The sequence below is a fragment of the Trematomus bernacchii genome, unplaced genomic scaffold (genome assembly GCF_902827165.1).
Source record: "Trematomus bernacchii unplaced genomic scaffold, fTreBer1.1, whole genome shotgun sequence".
NCBI lineage: Eukaryota > Metazoa > Chordata > Actinopteri > Perciformes > Nototheniidae > Trematomus > Trematomus bernacchii.
In genome coordinates, this window is record NW_022987438.1 from 475,226 (window position 1) to 493,882 (window position 18,657).

Sequence of the window (18,657 nt, forward strand, 5' to 3'; positions counted from 1 at the left end):
AAGTGTGTGTGCACCAAAGAGGAGTTCAAGGAGGCAGCTGTGATTGACTGAGTAAGGGGTCAAATCAGTCTTCCTCCTTTTGTCACGGGATTGTTTTATATGTCATAAGTAGGTCTAACTTTGAGCAATTGAAAACTCACTTGGCTTATTTGTGTATTTATAACTGCACCGTATCAGCTCAGTAAATAAAATGGAGATATATTTACATACTTGTACTTTACTTAAAGGTACCCTATTCTGCAAAATCCACTTCTTCATGTCTCTTCTACATCAACATGTGTCCCCTCTTCTTCATGTCTCTTCTACATCAACATGTGTCCCCTCTTCTTCATGTCTCTTCTACATCAACATGTGTCCCCTCTTCTACATGTCTCTTCTACATCAACATGTGTCCCCTCTTCTTCATGTCTCTTCTACATCAACATGTGTCCCCTCTTCTTCATGTCTCTTCTACATCAACATGTGTCCCCTCTTCTTCATGTCTCTTCTTCATCAACATGTGTCCCCTCTTCTTCATGTCTCTTCTACATCAACATGTGTCCCCTCTTCTTCATGTCTCTTCTACATCAACATGTGTCCCCTCTTCTTCATGTCTCTTCTACATCAACATGTGTCCCCTCTTCTTCATGTCTCTTCTACATCAACATGTGTCCCCTCTTCTTCATGTCTCTTCTACATCAACATGTGTCCCCTCTTCTTCAAGTCTCTTCTACATCAACATGTGTCCCCTCTTCTTCAAGTCTCTTCTACATCAACATGTGTCCCCTCTTCTTCATGTCTCTTCTACATCAACATGTGTCCCCTCTTCTTCATGTCTCTTCTACATCAACATGTGTCCCCTCTTCTTCATGTCTCTTCTACATCAACATGTGTCCCCTCTTCTTCATGTCTCTTCTACATCAACATGTGTCCCCTCTTCCTCATGTCTCTTCTACATCAACATGTGTCCCCTCTTCTTCATGTCTCTTCTACATCAACATGTGTCCCCTCTTCTTCATGTCTCTTCTACATCAACATGTGTCCCCTCTTCTTCATGTCTCTTCTACATCAACATGTGTCCCCTCTTCTTCATGTCTCTTCTACATCAACATGTGTCCCCTCTTCTTCATGTCTCTTCTACATCAACATGTGTCCCCTCTTCTTCATGTCTCTTCTACATCAACATGTGTCCCCTCTTCTTCATGTCTCTTCTACATCAACATGTGTCCCCTCTTCTTCATGTCTCTTCTACATCAACATGTGTCCCCTCTTCTTCATGTCTCTTCTACATCAACATGTGTCCCCTCTTCTTCATGTCTCTTCTACATCAACATGTGTCCCCTCTTCTTCATGTCTCTTCTTCATCAACATGTGTCCCCTCTTTTTCATGTCTCTTCTACTTCAACATGTGGGGAGGGGCTCCTTATTTTCATCTAAAGTAACAGACAGAGAATCAGCACTTTGGAAACAGGGCTGAAACAAAGGGGATTATGGGTAATGCTGCAATGATCTGTTTGGTGTTTCAGCCAATCAGAGACAGGCTCTGGATATATCTGAGACCTGTGATATATTGATGAAAGACAGTATAATAGGGGACCTTTAAAGTGCAGAACTTGTTGATCAAACCCTCCTAAATGTTTCCGTCTCTCTGCAGGATGAGTTGTCCCACATCAACGCCAGACTCAACATGGGGATCCTGGGCTGTAAGTTAACCTCCTTTTTAAAAAAACCATCTCTATTATTCAGTTAATTGATTCATACTTAAAGATACGAGCTCGATCATAAGACAGACTGGAGATATGTGCACCTCAATAAGCTGTCTGAAACTCGGGAATACAGACAGGGAATAGAAAGTATTTGAAATATGTATTGCTATCATGTAGAACTGGAGATAATTCACGTGTTATACAGAAACATTTACAAGATTAAAAAACGTATCTAACCTTAAGGTCCCCAAAACACGTATTAATCAGTCTGAACATTGGGTTACAGGTTACATATAATAAACACGGATAAATGACACATTACATTTAAAAAAACCTGGAGATAACTTTTTTATTTTATCTTAAATGTTCTGTTCTTGATTTAAAATCTAGCTCTGACTTTCTCTCTCTGGTCGTTCCTTCCTCGTCTCCTTCACTCACCTCCCTCCTGTCCTCCTTCCTCTCTTACCTCTGACTTTCTCTCTCTGGTCGTTCCTTCCTCGTCTCCTTCACTCACCTTCCTCCTGTCCTCCTTCCTCTCTTCGCTCTGACTTTCTCTCTCTGGCCGTTCCTTCCTCGTCTCCTTCACTCACCTTCCTCCTTTCCTCCTTCCTCTCTTACCTCTGACTTTCTCTCTCTGGTCGTTCCTTCCTCGTCTCCTTCACTCACCTTCCTCCTTTCCTCCTTCCTCTCTTACCTCTGACTTTCTCTGGTCGTTCCTTCCTCGTCTCCTTCACTCACCTTCCTCCTGTCCTCCTTCCTCTCTTACCTCTGACTTTCTCTCTCTGGTCGTTCCTTCCTCGTCTCCTTCACTCACCTCCCTCCTGTCCTCCTTCCTCTCTTCGCTCTGACTTTCTCTCTCTGGTCGTTCCTTCCTCGTCTCCTTCACTCACCTTCCTCCTGTCCTCCTTCCTCTCTTAGCTCTGACTTTCTCTCTCTGGTCGTTCCTTCCTCGTCTCCTTCACTCACCTTCCTCCTGTCCTCCTTCCTCTCTTAGCTCTGACTTTCTCTCTCTGGTCGTTCCTTCCTCGTCTCCTTCACTCACCTTCCTCCTTTCCTCCTTCCTCTCTTACCTCTGACTTTCTCTCTCTGGTCGTTCCTTCCTCGTCTCCTTCACTCGCCTTCCTCCTGTCCTCCTTCCTCTCTTAGCTCTGACTTTCTCTCTCTGGTCGTTCCTTCCTCGTCTCCTTCACTCACCTTCCTCCTGTCCTCCTTCCTCTCTTAGCTCTGACTTTCTCTCTCTGGTCGTTCCTTCCTCGTCTCCTTCACTCACCTTCCTCCTGTCCTCCTTCCTCTCTTACCTCTGACTTTCTCTCTCTGGCCGTTCCTTCCTCGTCTCCTTCACTCACCTTCCTCCTGTCCTCCTTCCTCTCTTCGCTCTGACTTTCTCTCTCTGGTCGTTCCTTCCTCGTCTCCTTCACTCACCTTCCTCCTGTCCTCCTTCCTCTCTTAGCTCTGACTTTCTCTCTCTGGCTGTTCCTTCCTCGTCTCCTTCACTCACCTTCCTCCTGTCCTCCTTCCTCTCTTCGCTCTGACTTTCTCTCTCTGGCTGTTCCTTCCTCGTCTCCTTCACTCACCTTCCTCCTGTCCTCCTTCCTCTCTTCGCTCTGACTTTCTCTCTCTGGCTGTTCCTTCCTCGTCTCCTTCACTCACCTTCCTCCTGTCCTCCTTCCTCTCTTAGCTCTGACTTTCTCTCTCTGGCTGTTCCTTCCTCGTCTCCTTCACTCACCTTCCTCCTGTCCTCCTTCCTCTCTTAGCTCTGACTTTCTCTCTCTGGTCGTTCCTTCCTCGTCTCCTTCACTCACCTTCCTCCTGTCCTCCTTCCTCTCTTAGCTCTGACTTTCTCTCTCTGGTCGTTCCTTCCTCGTCTCCTTCACTCACCTTCCTCCTTTCCTCCTTCCTCTCTTACCTCTGACTTTCTCTCTCTGGTCGTTCCTTCCTCGTCTCCTTCACTCGCCTTCCTCCTGTCCTCCTTCCTCTCTTAGCTCTGACTTTCTCTCTCTGGTCGTTCCTTCCTCGTCTCCTTCACTCACCTTCCTCCTGTCCTCCTTCCTCTCTTAGCTCTGACTTTCTCTCTCTGGTCGTTCCTTCCTCGTCTCCTTCACTCACCTTCCTCCTGTCCTCCTTCCTCTCTTACCTCTGACTTTCTCTCTCTGGCCGTTCCTTCCTCGTCTCCTTCACTCACCTTCCTCCTGTCCTCCTTCCTCTCTTCGCTCTGACTTTCTCTCTCTGGTCGTTCCTTCCTCGTCTCCTTCACTCACCTTCCTCCTGTCCTCCTCCTTCCTCTCTTAGCTCTGACTTTCTCTCTCTGGCTGTTCCTTCCTCGTCTCCTTCACTCACCTTCCTCCTGTCCTCCTTCCTCTCTTCGCTCTGACTTTCTCTCTCTGGTCGTTCCTTCCTCGTCTCCTTCACTCACCTTCCTCCTTCCTCTCTTAGCTCTGACTTTCTCTCTCTGGCCGTTCCTTCCTCGTCTCCTTCACTCACCTTCCTCCTGTCCTCCTTCCTCTCTTCGCTCTGACTTTCTCTCTCTGGTCGTTCCTTCCTCGTCTCCTTCACTCACCTTCCTCCTTCCTCTCTTACCTCTGACTTTCTCTCTCTGGCCGTTCCTTCCTCGTCTCCTTCACTCACCTTCCTCCTGTCCTCCTTCCTCTCTTAGCTCTGACTTTCTCTCTCTGGTCGTTCCTTCCTCGTCTCCTTCACTCACCTTCCTCCTGTCCTCCTCCTTCCTCTCTTCGCTCTGACTTTCTCTCTCTGGCCGTTCCTTCCTTGTCTCCTTCACTCACCTTCCTCCTTTCCTCCTTCCTCTCTTACCTCTGACTTTCTCTCTCTGGTCGTTCCTTCCTCGTCTCCTTCACTCACCTTCCTCCTTTCCTCCTTCCTCTCTTACCTCTGACTTTCTCTCTCTGGTCGTTCCTTCCTCGTCTCCTTCACTCACCTTCCTCCTGTCCTCCTTCCTCTCTTACCTCTGACTTTCTCTCTCTGGTCGTTCCTTCCTCGTCTCCTTCACTCACCTCCCTCCTGTCCTCCTTCCTCTCTTCGCTCTGACTTTCTCTCTCTGGTCGTTCCTTCCTCGTCTCCTTCACTCACCTCCCTCCTGTCCTCCTTCCTCTCTTAGCTCTGACTTTCTCTCTCTGGTCGTTCCTTCCTCGTCTCCTTCACTCACCTTCCTCCTGTCCTCCTTCCTCTCTTAGCTCTGACTTTCTCTCTCTGGTCGTTCCTTCCTCGTCTCCTTCACTCACATTCCTCCTTTCCTCCTTCCTCTCTTACCTCTGACTTTCTCTCTCTGGTCGTTCCTTCCTCGTCTCCTTCACTCGCCTTCCTCCTGTCCTCCTTCCTCTCTTAGCTCTGACTTTCTCTCTCTGGTCGTTCCTTCCTCGTCTCCTTCACTCACCTTCCTCCTGTCCTCCTTCCTCTCTTAGCTCTGACTTTCTCTCTCTGGTCGTTCCTTCCTCGTCTCCTTCACTCACCTTCCTCCTGTCCTCCTTCCTCTCTTACCTCTGACTTTCTCTCTCTGGCCGTTCCTTCCTCGTCTCCTTCACTCACCTTCCTCCTGTCCTCCTTCCTCTCTTCGCTCTGACTTTCTCTCTCTGGTCGTTCCTTCCTCGTCTCCTTCACTCACCTTCCTCCTGTCCTCCTCCTTCCTCTCTTAGCTCTGACTTTCTCTCTCTGGCCGTTCCTTCCTCGTCTCCTTCACTCACCTTCCTCCTGTCCTCCTTCCTCTCTTCGCTCTGACTTTCTCTCTCTGGTCGTTCCTTCCTCGTCTCCTTCACTCACCTTCCTCCTTCCTCTCTTAGCTCTGACTTTCTCTCTCTGGCCGTTCCTTCCTCGTCTCCTTCACTCACCTTCCTCCTGTCCTCCTTCCTCTCTTCGCTCTGACTTTCTCTCTCTGGTCGTTCCTTCCTCGTCTCCTTCACTCACCTTCCTCCTTCCTCTCTTACCTCTGACTTTCTCTCTCTGGCCGTTCCTTCCTCGTCTCCTTCACTCACCTTCCTCCTGTCCTCCTTCCTCTCTTAGCTCTGACTTTCTCTCTCTGGTCGTTCCTTCCTCGTCTCCTTCACTCACCTTCCTCCTGTCCTCCTTCCTCTCTTAGCTCTGACTTTCTCTCTCTGGTCATTCCTTCCCCGTCTCCTTCACTCACCTTCCTCCTGTCCTCCTTCCTCTCTTACCTCTGATTAACCTCCTAGCTTCCTATGAATCGTACATGTCCAGTCTGACCCCCCCTCTCTGTGTGTAGCGTACGACCCCCAGCAGATCTTCAAGTGCAAAGGAACGTTTGTGGGTCACCAGGGGCCCGTGTGGTGCCTCTGTGTTTACTCCGTTGGAGACCTGCTGTTCTCCGGCTCCTCGGATAAAACCATCAAGGTGACGGCAACGCAAAGGGAATGAAACACAGACACGTGCATCCTCTTGGTTTGAATCCTTTGAGACTCACTGCTGATATAGGACAGGGTTTTCAAACTCATGGATGTGTCACCTAAACCTCTCGGAGTACATTTTAGCAACACAAATCACAATCAGAAATCCTTCAATCGTCTCACAGCGAGGACATTTACAGCGTTACAGCAAAGAGACCGTTCAGATAATAAGTACAGGGCCAACAGACGTTAATGAAATCAACGCAGCATCATAAAAGCGAACTTATTTACAATAACTTGGAGCAGAAGTTCAATAAAAAAGGTCTCTTTAGCTGCTCTTCGTCCTGCTGTCTTTTATAACCTGTCATTGTTTATGATAATAAGGCATAATATGCAATTAAGCTAACAGTACTAAGTAGCTCAGTAAAATAGCATCTTACAGCATTTTATATTTGAGAATTATTGAAGGATAGCCCCTTGAGATGTCGCGTCACATTTTCGAGGGGGTCCTAAAACATAAATAATACACATATTATAAAACACATACAGACCGTTTCCTAACATTACATTTACTACAGATACACAGACAGCTAGCTCAACCCTTTATTATACTATCAATGTGGGGCTTCAATGAGAGTTCAGGGTCAAGGCAAGGGGTGGTCTAATGCAGTGGTTCTCAACTGGTGGGTCGCGACCCAAAAGTGGGTCGCGGACCCGTTTCAAGTGGGTCGCGGATGTGTGAGTGAAGAAAAAAAAGTTGAAAAAAAAATTGCAATTTTATTTTTTTTATTTTTTTGGGAAAAAATGCAAACTTTTATTTTGAAGGACCGATTTTCTAACGCTGTGCATTCAGTAGGCGTTGGACTGGAAGTACCGGAGACCATAAATGGTTTTGAAGATCGCAAGGTTGTGAGTTCAAATCCAGCCTGGAACACCACCACTAGTGTGCCCTAAGGCACTTAGCCCTCAGTTACTCCAGGGAGAACGTCCGTGTAATTGGTCATAGAGTGGCGAAGTCCCTCCCACTTACTTCCGGGTAATGGGACCTTATTTCGGAGAAATTATGCATTGAAGTCAATGGGGAGAGAAAACTTATCTTTCGATCCCGTTTGAATTGTGCCATGAATTACACATATGATGTTTGTCAATCTTAAAAAATCATTTCCATGTCAAAAAAGTCACAGTTTGTCTTAAAACTGTTGAAATATAAGACTTTGAAAAATACGAAACTAGAAAGACTACAAATCCCAGAGTCGCGTAAGTGATGTCACAATTGAGACACTACGATACACGTATAATACCGTATATATACGATCAGCGCCATATAGATATAATCTATCTATATGGCGCTGGCTAAGATAAGATAACTTTAACAAGATGCCTGTGTGCTTAGTACCAGGTTGTTATTATACCAGCAATGGGTCTTGCTCGTTCTTTCGCTTCCCGTCTGATGAAAGAGGAGTGTGTGGATCAAGCTAGCTAGCACGTTAGTTAGCATTACAGCCTTGTCATTTGTATTAGCCTTAACATGAAGTAACATTAAGTAACCCAAAATGTTAAACAGTAAGAGTAGTAGTCATATTTCGTGAACCCTTTGAAGAGTACTGTCACACCGGTGTGATCATTCTATAATACACCATTTAAGCCCGGGGGAGAAATGCTAACGCTAACGCTAGCATCGGCGATCTTCCCTACTTCATGCTATCTGCACAAATGGTTGACATTAAACATTAAAACGACCAGGCAGTTCAGAGAGAATCAAAGGAAGGCAGGCAGGCAGCTTTGCATGACATTCTTCAGGACGTGTTTCATTGTGGTGATAGTGAGGGTAGTCAATCGTTGTGTTGACAAGACAGTAGTGACGGCCATCTTGGTGACGTGTGTTGTAATGTTGACCAGAGATGTAGTTCATTGAGCGTTTCACACAAACAAATGTGTTACTTCACAGTTTTACGACACATTTCTTTTTTTTTTACTTGTAAAATTATCTTTTAAATTGACAAACATCATATGTGTAATTCGTGGCACAATTCAAATGGGATCGAAAGATAATCTTTCTCTCTCCATTGACTTCAATACATAACTTTTCCGAAATAAGGTCCCATGGAGGTCCACCGGAAGGGGAGGGACTTCGCCACTCTATTGTAAGTCGCTTTGGATAAAAGCGTCAGCTAAATGAAATATAATGTAAAGACAAAGTCCAGGATATTTGAATCATCACAAGGGGTGACCCATCGTCAAGTAATATGAAGGTCAAAGGGATATTAGTGCCGAACACCATGCTGCAGGACCTCTTATATGTATTGTAATATTTGCTGATGTTCTTAATGGGATGCACGAAGAGTTTCAGACTTGATCTGACAATATAGTCTTATCGTATCCTATATCATATGTCAGAGAACGAACTGAGGCAGTTCTCCATGAACTCATTTTTTTACAAAAACCAAACAGTTACTCTTGTTTCTCCAAACTGCAGACATCTCCACAATTATCTATTGTTATGTACAAACACTGACAAGATGGAGAAGTAACTCATACAACCTGCCTTTAGAATATCAGATCTATCTCTCTCTAAGAGACCTCAAGGTGCACTCAAACACAACAGGTATTTATATGTATGCAGTATGTTAATGTCTCCTCTCTCGCCTCAGGTGTGGGACACGTGCACCACCTACAAATGTCAGAAAACCCTGGAGGGTCACGATGGTATCGTGCTGGCTCTGTGTATCCAAGGGTAATAAGAAAACACATGCTAATCAACACACGCTGTGAATATAAGACCAAGCAAACTGGGAATAACCAGCTGACTCCAAAGCATGACTCTGATATGTTTTGTCTCCACAGGCCCAGGCTGTACAGCGGCTCTGCAGACTGCACCATCATCGTGAGTAACTGCTTCCTCTTTATAAAGAAAAAGGGTTGCAAAGTAGTAGCTGTGATGAGTCCGTGTTTCATCACTTCCCCTGGTCTGGAGGTCAATGGTTTAGTGAATGTGTTTTTGGTTGTTATCCTGAAATAAGAGCTGTAGTTAACACAAGCTGAAGAGATTTTAACATTTTGTTCTACGACATAAAACACGTCAGTAAATACCCCAATGGTGAATTTAAAAACGGACGATGCTAACAAGTGTCTAAATGAGACGACTAAACGTCATCACGCCCATCGTTAGCCTCCTTTAGCTTAGCGGTGGTGACGTGAAGTCATGTGACCGTGCTGTAGTTCCTTTATAGCCCAACGTTAGCCACCTTTAGCTTAGCGGTGGTGACGTGAAGTCATGTGACCGTGCTGTAGTTCCTTTATAGCCCAACATTAGCCGCCTTTAGCTTAGCTGTGGTGACGTGAAGTCATGTGACCGTGCTGTAGTTCCTTTATAGCCCAACATTAGCCTCCTTTAGCTTAGCGGTGGTGACGTGAAGTCATGTGACCTTGCTGTAGTTCCTTTACAGCCCAACATTAGCCTCCTTTAGCTTAGCGGTGGTGACGTGAAGTCATGTGACCGTGCTGTAGTTCCTGTATAGCCCAACATTAGCCTCCTTTAGCTTAGTGGTGGTGACGTGAAGTCATGTGACCGTGCTGTAGTTCCTTTATAGCCTAACATTAGCCTCCTTTAGCTTAGCGGTGGTGACGTGAAGTCATGTGACCGTGATGTAGTTCCTTTATAGCCTAACATTAGCTTTTCACTTCAGAAATCATAATGTGGTGTTAGTGGAGATTATCTTGCTGAATTATTTCCTGCAATAATCCAAAATCACATGTAGAAATCCCATTGGACCAGGGAGATGATGCCTTCAGGGTCCAACACAGAAATACGACATCCCTGCACCACTCTTTTTTTTTAATTTTTTTAATATGTTGAGTTGTTCTCTTTCTGTTGTGTGTTAGGTTTGGGACATCCAGACTCTGCAGAAAGTCAACACTATCCGTGCTCATGACAACCCTGTGTGCACGCTGGTCTCCTCTCACAACATGTTGTTCAGCGGCTCCCTCAAGGCCATTAAGGTACACTTTATGATGTATCATCCAATGTATGTTGTGTCGTCATCTTTTTACAGGCATCAGAATCATAATAGCTTTATTCGTCCCAAAGAGGGGACATTTGCATTTGTTACAGCAAGAAAAGAGCCAAAGACAGCCTTATATATCTTCCACTAAAGTATGGGTTTGTTTAAAAAGAAAGTGCCTTAACTCAACAGTAGAAGTAGTGTGATGAAGAAATGAAATGGAACTAGGCCAAAGCTCTGAGATCATGCAGTTAAACCCAAGAGGTAAATATTGTTTATCACCAAGTGTTGGTTTCGGTGGGACGACTGCCAGGAATACAGATTAGTGACATTACAGATACTTGGCGAGTTATTGTGGTATAACTTCTGGTCTGTATTAGCTTAAGATATAAGATACGATGGAACTTTATTTATCCCCGTGGGGAAATTCAGGCAACAACGGGGTCAGAGTGAAATAACAGGTTTCAAAGAAGTTAAAATACAATACAAATATAAATAATATTTAAAAGTGAAATGGATATCGCAGTAAACCGTTAGTCATATTATGTATATTAGGGATATGTTACATTTTTTAAGTTATAAGTTCTTTAGTAAGTGCTGTTGCTTGGCAGGACTTCACTGCTGGGATCTGTAGTAGAAGTGAGATTTAATTGGATTTAAGTATCTTAACTAAGTAATTAATTACCAGGAAAGCTTTCAGTCTTAACTCATAAGAACTCATAAGAAGAAATGTTCAGTGAGAAGGAGCAGAGGCTGTCGGCAGATCTTTGTTAAAATGGTTACAAGCAAGTGAGAGGAGGGAATTGTGGTTCTGAGTGAGTGTGTGTGAATGTGAGTGTGTGTGTGTGTGTGTGTGTGTGTGATGTCATTCCTCTTACACAGGGACTTTCCTTTCTTTCCCAACTCGAGTGCCTCCTCCTCCCGTCGCCCAGCTTCTCTCTATTCCAGCTCACTGACATCATCTCTCACTTTATTCACCACTCTGTGCCACATGTGAGCGTGTGGAGGATTTACTGAAGGCAGTGAACGCACATTGTGTTAAGAGTCCTCTCCTGCTCATGTCTCTACTGGGACATGTCTCCATGCTTTAATGTTCAAAAAGCTCTTTATTTTACTCATACTGCCCGTCCCGCTCCTTAGCCTATCACGTACAATGTGGTGAAGCACTAGCCAATAGAATAGGAGCGCTAGTGTTCCATAGTGATGTCACTATGTTCAGGAAGTAAACAAAGGAGGTCTGCCTCCTGTACACAAACTAGGAGCTCTGGTTTAGTAAATAAGATACGATAATACTTTGTTGGTCTGAAATGCTCCTTGCATCACAGCAGCTCCATGTGTAACATCAACAGATATCAAGAGACAACACGTGAACAACAAACATTGAACATAACAGCACGATCAGTGAGAGAAAACCTGCTCAAAGAGCCTTCAGCGTGCATTTGATCTGGATTCAGCTCTGTGAAGTTTTGAGTATTTGTTGTAATCATCCTGATACCCCTCCCCTGTGTTCAGGTGTGGGACATCGTGAGCACGGAGCTGAAGCTGAAGAAGGAGCTGACCGGTCTGAACCACTGGGTCCGAGCACTGGTCGCCTCGCAGAACCACCTGTACAGCGGCTCCTATCAGACCATCAAGGTAGGTGTTCACACCATGGATGTTTAATAAGAACTGGATACAGCGTGGGAGGCGGGGTCTCGTTCTTTCCTATGAGAGCTGCTCATTGGCGCATGAGGACAAAACGGCCCAACTTTTGAGAGAGCGAAACGTCACAGATTACCCATCATGCCTAGCTGTCAGAGCAGAAGAACCAATATGTGCAGACTTCATAGAGCATGAGTTAAAGGGGACCTATCATGCAAAATGCACTTGTGTACGTCTTTTCTACATGAATATGTGTCCCCGGTGTTCCAGGGAACTCACCAAGTGTCAGAAAACACAACCCTCTCTATTTTCCTCCATACCCAAATCTCTAAAAAAGGGGCTGCAACGGATTTGAACACTGTCCTGACGTCAGGACGGTGGCGCTACGGCTATTAGGCCAACTCCACCAATCAGGAGGAGACAGCCACGGCCATTGCCGTTCGAAAGCGCTGGAGACGCTGTAGTACATATGCCAGGCCAGTAGATGGTGCTGTTCTCACTGAATCTGCCCAGAGCTAGAAATTGTCAAATTGAGCAAAATGAGGCATGGCTAAAATGCATGATCTGTTTGGTATTTTGAAAAAAAAAAAAGTATAAATATGCCTTAGATAGGTATGGTCCTACACTATATTATTCAAATATAGCATGATAGGTCCACTTTAAGTTTCCCTTAAGTCCCGCCTCTTGTCATTAAGCCCCGCCCCCCGAGCTCCCACTCTCGGCTCACTAGAATGAATGGAGAGAGAAAATCAATCTAGATTCGGCTTTTAGTGCATTTTACAACTTTAAGGACCGAATGATTCTAATAAGGGCTATCATATAGTTCATACTGGCAAGTTTATTTAGTTTAAAAAAAAATATCCGCTGATTTACAGACGTCTCTTTCCCCATGTTAGTCAATGGGGAAAAGTCTTTCTGGGCCCAGTGACGTCACGGACTGATACGGAAGTTGTAGAACCGCCGTTTGGACACAACAAATATTTTCCTCAGAGTCCGGAGCACTTCCTCGGGGCTTGGTGCACACACACAGTTCAACTTCCTCAACTTCATTGTCCAATCACGGCTCATGCTGTTGGAGAATGTATTAATGAGAGCAAAGTGACTGAAAGCATGTTATTCGTGCTTCAGATCTGGGATATCCGCTCTCTGGACTGTGTTCACGTCCTGCAGACCAGCGGAGGCAGCGTTTACTCCATCGCCGTCACCAACCACCACATCGTCTGCGGCACCTACGAGAACCTCATCCATGTGAGGGACACACACACACACACACATATATACATACAGACACACACACACACACACACACACACACTCCAATAAATACACATACTATATGTCACTTTCTTCTTTTCTGCAAAACCAAAATGTCGACCAGTGACTGCTTTGTCTTTCGACACATCAACACCAGACTTATGCTCTAACCTCTCTGTGTGTGGTGTGTGTGTTGTGTGTGTGGTGTGTGGGTGTGTGTGTGTGTGTGTGTGTGTGTGTGTGTGTGTGTGTGTGTGTGTGTGTGTGTGTGTGTGTGTGTGTGTGTGGTGTGTGTGTGTGTGGGTGTGTGTGTGTGTGTGTGTGTGTGTGGCGTGTGTGGTGTTGTGTGGTGTGTGTGTGTGTGTGTGTGTGTGTGTGTGTGTGTGTGTGTCCAGGTGTGGGACATCGAGTCTAAAGAGCAGGTCCGGACTCTGACGGGTCACGTGGGAACAGTCTACGCTCTCGCCGTCATCTCCACCCCCGACCAGACCAAAGTGTTCAGCGCCTCCTACGACCGCTCCCTCAGGGTGAGTGTGTGTGTTGTAGTACCGCCGTGTGGCCACTACAAAAATGTGCCTCAACATCCCGCGCACTTCCTGGGGACTTGAGGTAGACGTTTGGTTTGTGTATAAACATGTGTACTTCCTGCTGATAATGAAATATGTGTGTGTGTAGGTGTGGAGCATGGACAACATGATCTGTACTCAGACTCTGCTCAGACATCAGGGCAGCGTCACGGCTCTCGCTGTCTCCAGAGGACGCCTCTTCTCCGGAGCCGTGGACAGCACCGTCAAGGTACACACACACCGTCACACACGCACACCATCAAGGTACACACACACCGTCAAGGTACACACACACCGTCACACACACACACCGTCAAGGTACACACACCGTCACACACGCACACCATCAAGGTACACACACACCGTCACACACGCACACCATCAAGGTACACACACACCGTCAAGGTACACACACACGTCACACACCGTCAAGGTACACACACACCGTCACACACAAGTCAAGGTACACACACACCGTCACACACACACCGTCAAGGTACACACACATGTCACACACCGTCAAGGTACACACACACGTCACACACAAGTCAAGGTACACACACACCGTCACACACACACCGTCAAGGTACACACAAACACACACCGTCACACACACCATCACGGTACACACACAAACACACACCGTCACACACACCGTCAAGATACAAACACACCGTCACACACGCACACACACCGTCACGCACAAGTCAAGGTACACACACACCGTCACGCACACCGTCAAGGTACACACCGTCACACACACCGTCAAGGTACAAACACACCGTCACACACGCACACACACCGTCACGCACAAGTCAAGGTACACACACGTCACGCACACCGTCAATGTACACACACCGTCACACACGCACACACACCGTCACACACACCGTCAAGATACAAACACACCGTCGCACACACACCGTCACGCACAAGTCAAGGTACACACCATCACACACACCGTCAAGGTACAAACACACCGTCACACACGCACACACACCGTCACGCACAAGTCAAGGTACACACACGTCACGCACACCGTCAATGTACACACACCGTCACACACGCACACACACCGTCACACACACCGTCAAGATACAAACACACCGTCACACACACCGTCACACACAAGTCAAGGTACACACACACCGTCACACACACCATCAAGGTACACACACACCGTCACACACACCATCAAGGTACACACACCGTCACACACCATCAAGGTACACACACAAACACACACCGTCAAGATACACACACACCGTCACACACACCGTCAAGATACAAACACACCGTCACACACACCGTCAAGATACAAACACACCGTCACACACACCATCAAGATACAAACACACCGTCACACACACCGTCACACACAAGTCAAGGTACACACACACCGTCACACACACCATCAAGGTACACACACACCGTCACACACACCATCAAGGTACACACACACCGTCACACACCATCAAGGTACACACACAAACACACACCGTCAAGATACACACACACCGTCACACACGCACACACACCGTCACACACACCGTCAAGATACAAACACACCGTCACACACACCGTCACACACAAGTCAAGGTACACACACACCGTCACACACACCATCAAGGTACACACACACCGTCACACACACCATCAAGGTACACACACAAACACACACCGTCAAGATACACACACACCGTCACACACACCGTCAAGATACAAACACACCGTCACACACACCGTCAAGATACAAACACACCGTCACACACACCATCAAGATACAAACACACCGTCACACACACCATCAAGGTACAAACACAAACACACACCGTCAAGATACACACACACCGTCACACACACCGTCAAGATACACACACAAACACACACCGTCAAGATACACACACACCGTCACACACACCGTCAAGATACACACACACCGTCACGCACACCGTCAAGATACACACACACCGTTACGCACACCGTCAAGGTACAAACACACCGTCACGCACACCATCAAGGTACACACACACCATCACGCACACCATCAAGGTACACACACACCGTCACACACAAGTCAAGGTACACACACACCATCAAGGTACACACACACCGTCACACACCATCAAGGTACACACACACCGTCACATCAGGATGATGTTCCATACGTACAGAATCATTGTATGTTCTGATCCTACGGTAACGTCTCTCTCTCTCTCAGGTGTGGACGTGTTAAACATCGTTTCGTCTCGTCTTGCTCTCGGACAGCTGAGCGATTTCTCTTCCATCGTTTCCTCTTCCTTCTCTGATTGTGATTGGCCGACAGCAGCCCCATATAAACCGGAGCTGCGTCGGAGACGTTTTACTAAGTGTTGCTTTTCAAACAAACCAACCCTCCTACGACCTCATCACCAGTGCATTATGGGGCAGAAAGAGACGTTTCTGTCCTGCTTCCTGTTAGAAACGTCCTGATGATGCATCCTGTTCACTTATCTAAAGGCTGGTTTCACACACAGGGAGACACACACACACACACACACACGTCTATTTTAAGTATCCCAGAATGCACCAGGACAAAGACCTTTACTTTGCGAAGTGGAAAGTATGTATGCAATTTGGAGATACTGTGCTACATTTCTCCAACAACTTTAGTTACCATGCCGGTTTATATTATTAATTAAAGTATAAACACCTGCTAACGTACCAGGAAGTATAAAGTCATTCAAGTTAGCCCTACCTTTACCAGCTGCAGAATTAAAATGACACATTAATGCATCAATAATTACAAATATATATATATCGATGCTTTTTTACTTTAACCGTAAATGTTTTGAATGCAGGGCTTTTACTTGTAACAGAGTATATCTACACTGTAGTAGTAATACTTCTTTAGTTAAAGTACTTCTTCCACCTCAGCAAGACGTCATTGAGCACCACACAGGACTTCCCTTTAGCTAGAGAGATGAGTTGTGTAATAAAGTAGTTCCTCATGAAGAAATAAGGGAGTCACAGCGAGCGCACAGTCACCGTCCTGTCATTTATATTAAAGTTCAACACTCCCTCTTAGAGTCTATAGGTAATCATATTCTGCATCGTGAGTACGAACTATATGGTTTAAGAGTTTTAAAAAGTACATCAAATACTTTTCCGTCTCTACTCGATTAGTGTTAAACTCACAATGTGCCAATACGACTACTTGTGAGATTTGAAGTAGACACAAAAAGAGCTGAGAAACATCGACTAAGGTTGTGTTTATGAGGAATCATGGATGTATAATAAGAACTGGATACAGCGTGGGAGGCGGGGCTTGGAGTTCCTCATTGGCGCATGAACACAAAATGGCCCAACTTTTGAGAGAGAAACGTCACGAAAGTATTCATATAATCATATAATCCGTTCTTATTGTGCGTCCATGGGTTAAGGTACAACTCATGTAGTACTGAACACGTCACATGAACGTGCCGGGCGGCGCGGCCCCGTGGGTTAGATGCACGTTCATAATGCCGAGGGAAATAACTCTCAGAATAACGTTATTAGCACGTTTTACAACTTGAGGACCGAATGTTTTTAATAAGGGCTATACAAATGTTCATACTGGGTAGTTTATTTAGTTTAAAAAAAATTATCCAATGATTTACAGACGTCTAATTTCCCAATGTTAGTCAATGGGAAAAAGTCTTTCCGGGCCCAGGGACTGATAGTGTAGTACCTCCGTTTGGCCACAACGAATATTTTCCTCAGAGTCCGGCGCACTTCCTGGGGGCTTGTGAGGAATGAGTCAGCGTTTCATCACTTCCTGTCCCCCCGTCTGGAAGTCAATGGTTTTCTGGATGTGTTTTTCGTTGTTAGCCTGAAATAAGATGTGTGATGAAGAGATTTTGATTCTACCACATAAAACGCGTCAGTAAACTAAATACCCCACCTTTGCACCTTTGGGACATTTCCTCCTTTTTTCCGGGTGTTCCTCCCCAGATTCTGTGAAACCAGCCTTTCATAAACTCCTCGGTACGACTTTACAATCAGACTACCCGTATAAAGGGTTCACGAATAGTTTGTAATTCATTTATTAATTAGGTTGTGAACACTTTATAAATCCTTAATGAGCTTTTATAAGACATGAGATAAACAGGGCGACTGTGACCGGTTGCTTGCCAAATAGTGAGCCCACATTTATCTGTACTGCTCAGCCTTATATTGGCTACCTAGCTTACTTCGTCTCCTTCATCAGCCAGCATCCTTGGTATCTGTTGTTCACTGAGTTGATTCTCGCTAAGTAGCCAATATAAGGCTTAGTCATCTTGCCAAATAGTGAGCCCACATTTATCTGTACTACTAAGTCTTATTAGTAATGGTAGTAACTCATTAATAAATGGCTATAAGAGATGCCAAGAAACATCAAGATGGAAGAATCAACTCAGTGAGCAACAGATACCAAGGATGCTGGCTGATGAAGAAGACGAAGTAAGCTAGGTAGTCAATATAAGGCTTAGTCATCTTGCCAAATAGTGAGCCCACATGTATCTGTACTGCTAAGCCTTATATTGGCTACCTAGCTTACTTCGTCTTCTTCATCAGCCAGCATCCTTGGTATCTGTTGAGTTGATTCTTGCTAAGTAGTCAATATAAGGCGTAGTCATCTTGCCAAATAGTGAGCCTGTGTTGATGTTTGAAAACGATGTAAGAACTGGTTTGTAAATGGTTCTTAATGATTAATAAAGTGTTTACAACCTGATTAATAACCTAATTAATAACCCGTTATGAATCCTTTATAAGGGTGGTCTTATTGTAAAGTGGTACCAACTCCTTTTATCAGTGACGTCTGTACAGAGACAGATGTTATGTAGTGCCATCATAGAGCCAGTAACGGTTGTACAGATGTGTAAAATACCACAGAGGGAGGAGGGAGGCAGTGTGTGTGTGTGTGTGTTACTGTGTAAAAGTGTGTGTTTTAATGAGTGCCATATGTGTGTATGAAGCGAGGAAGGACTGCCTCCCCTCTTCTTCCCCCCCCCCCCCCGATCTCTAACAAACCCACAGATTGATTTTGTTTCATGACGAGCAGCTGATTGTGTGACCTTTAACCTCCAGGATCTTGAGAGAAAGTGCCATCAGAGGATGTTTCAGGACCCATATTGGGTTAAAAATAATACAAAAAAAG

General features: G+C 45.5%; 1 protein-coding gene across 2 annotated transcripts in view; it reads left to right on the top strand.

Annotated features, from left to right (window-relative positions):
* The window catches only part of traf7 (TNF receptor-associated factor 7), a 34,690-nt gene extending 17,009 nt beyond the window's left edge, over positions 1–17,681 (top strand). For both annotated transcript variants that reach the window (XM_034142252.1, XM_034142253.1), the window contains exons 13-22: positions 1,634–1,682; positions 5,917–6,044; positions 8,689–8,771; positions 8,882–8,921; positions 9,920–10,036; positions 11,551–11,673; positions 12,808–12,927; positions 13,329–13,460; positions 13,609–13,728; positions 15,721–17,681. In XM_034142252.1, coding sequence (XP_033998143.1) covers positions 1,634–1,682; positions 5,917–6,044; positions 8,689–8,771; positions 8,882–8,921; positions 9,920–10,036; positions 11,551–11,673; positions 12,808–12,927; positions 13,329–13,460; positions 13,609–13,728; positions 15,721–15,735 — 927 coding nt within the window. In that variant the 3' untranslated portion in view covers positions 15,736–17,681. The remainder of the gene's footprint in view (positions 1–1,633; positions 1,683–5,916; positions 6,045–8,688; positions 8,772–8,881; positions 8,922–9,919; positions 10,037–11,550; positions 11,674–12,807; positions 12,928–13,328; positions 13,461–13,608; positions 13,729–15,720) is intronic.
* The last annotated feature ends 976 nt before the right edge of the window (positions 17,682–18,657 follow it).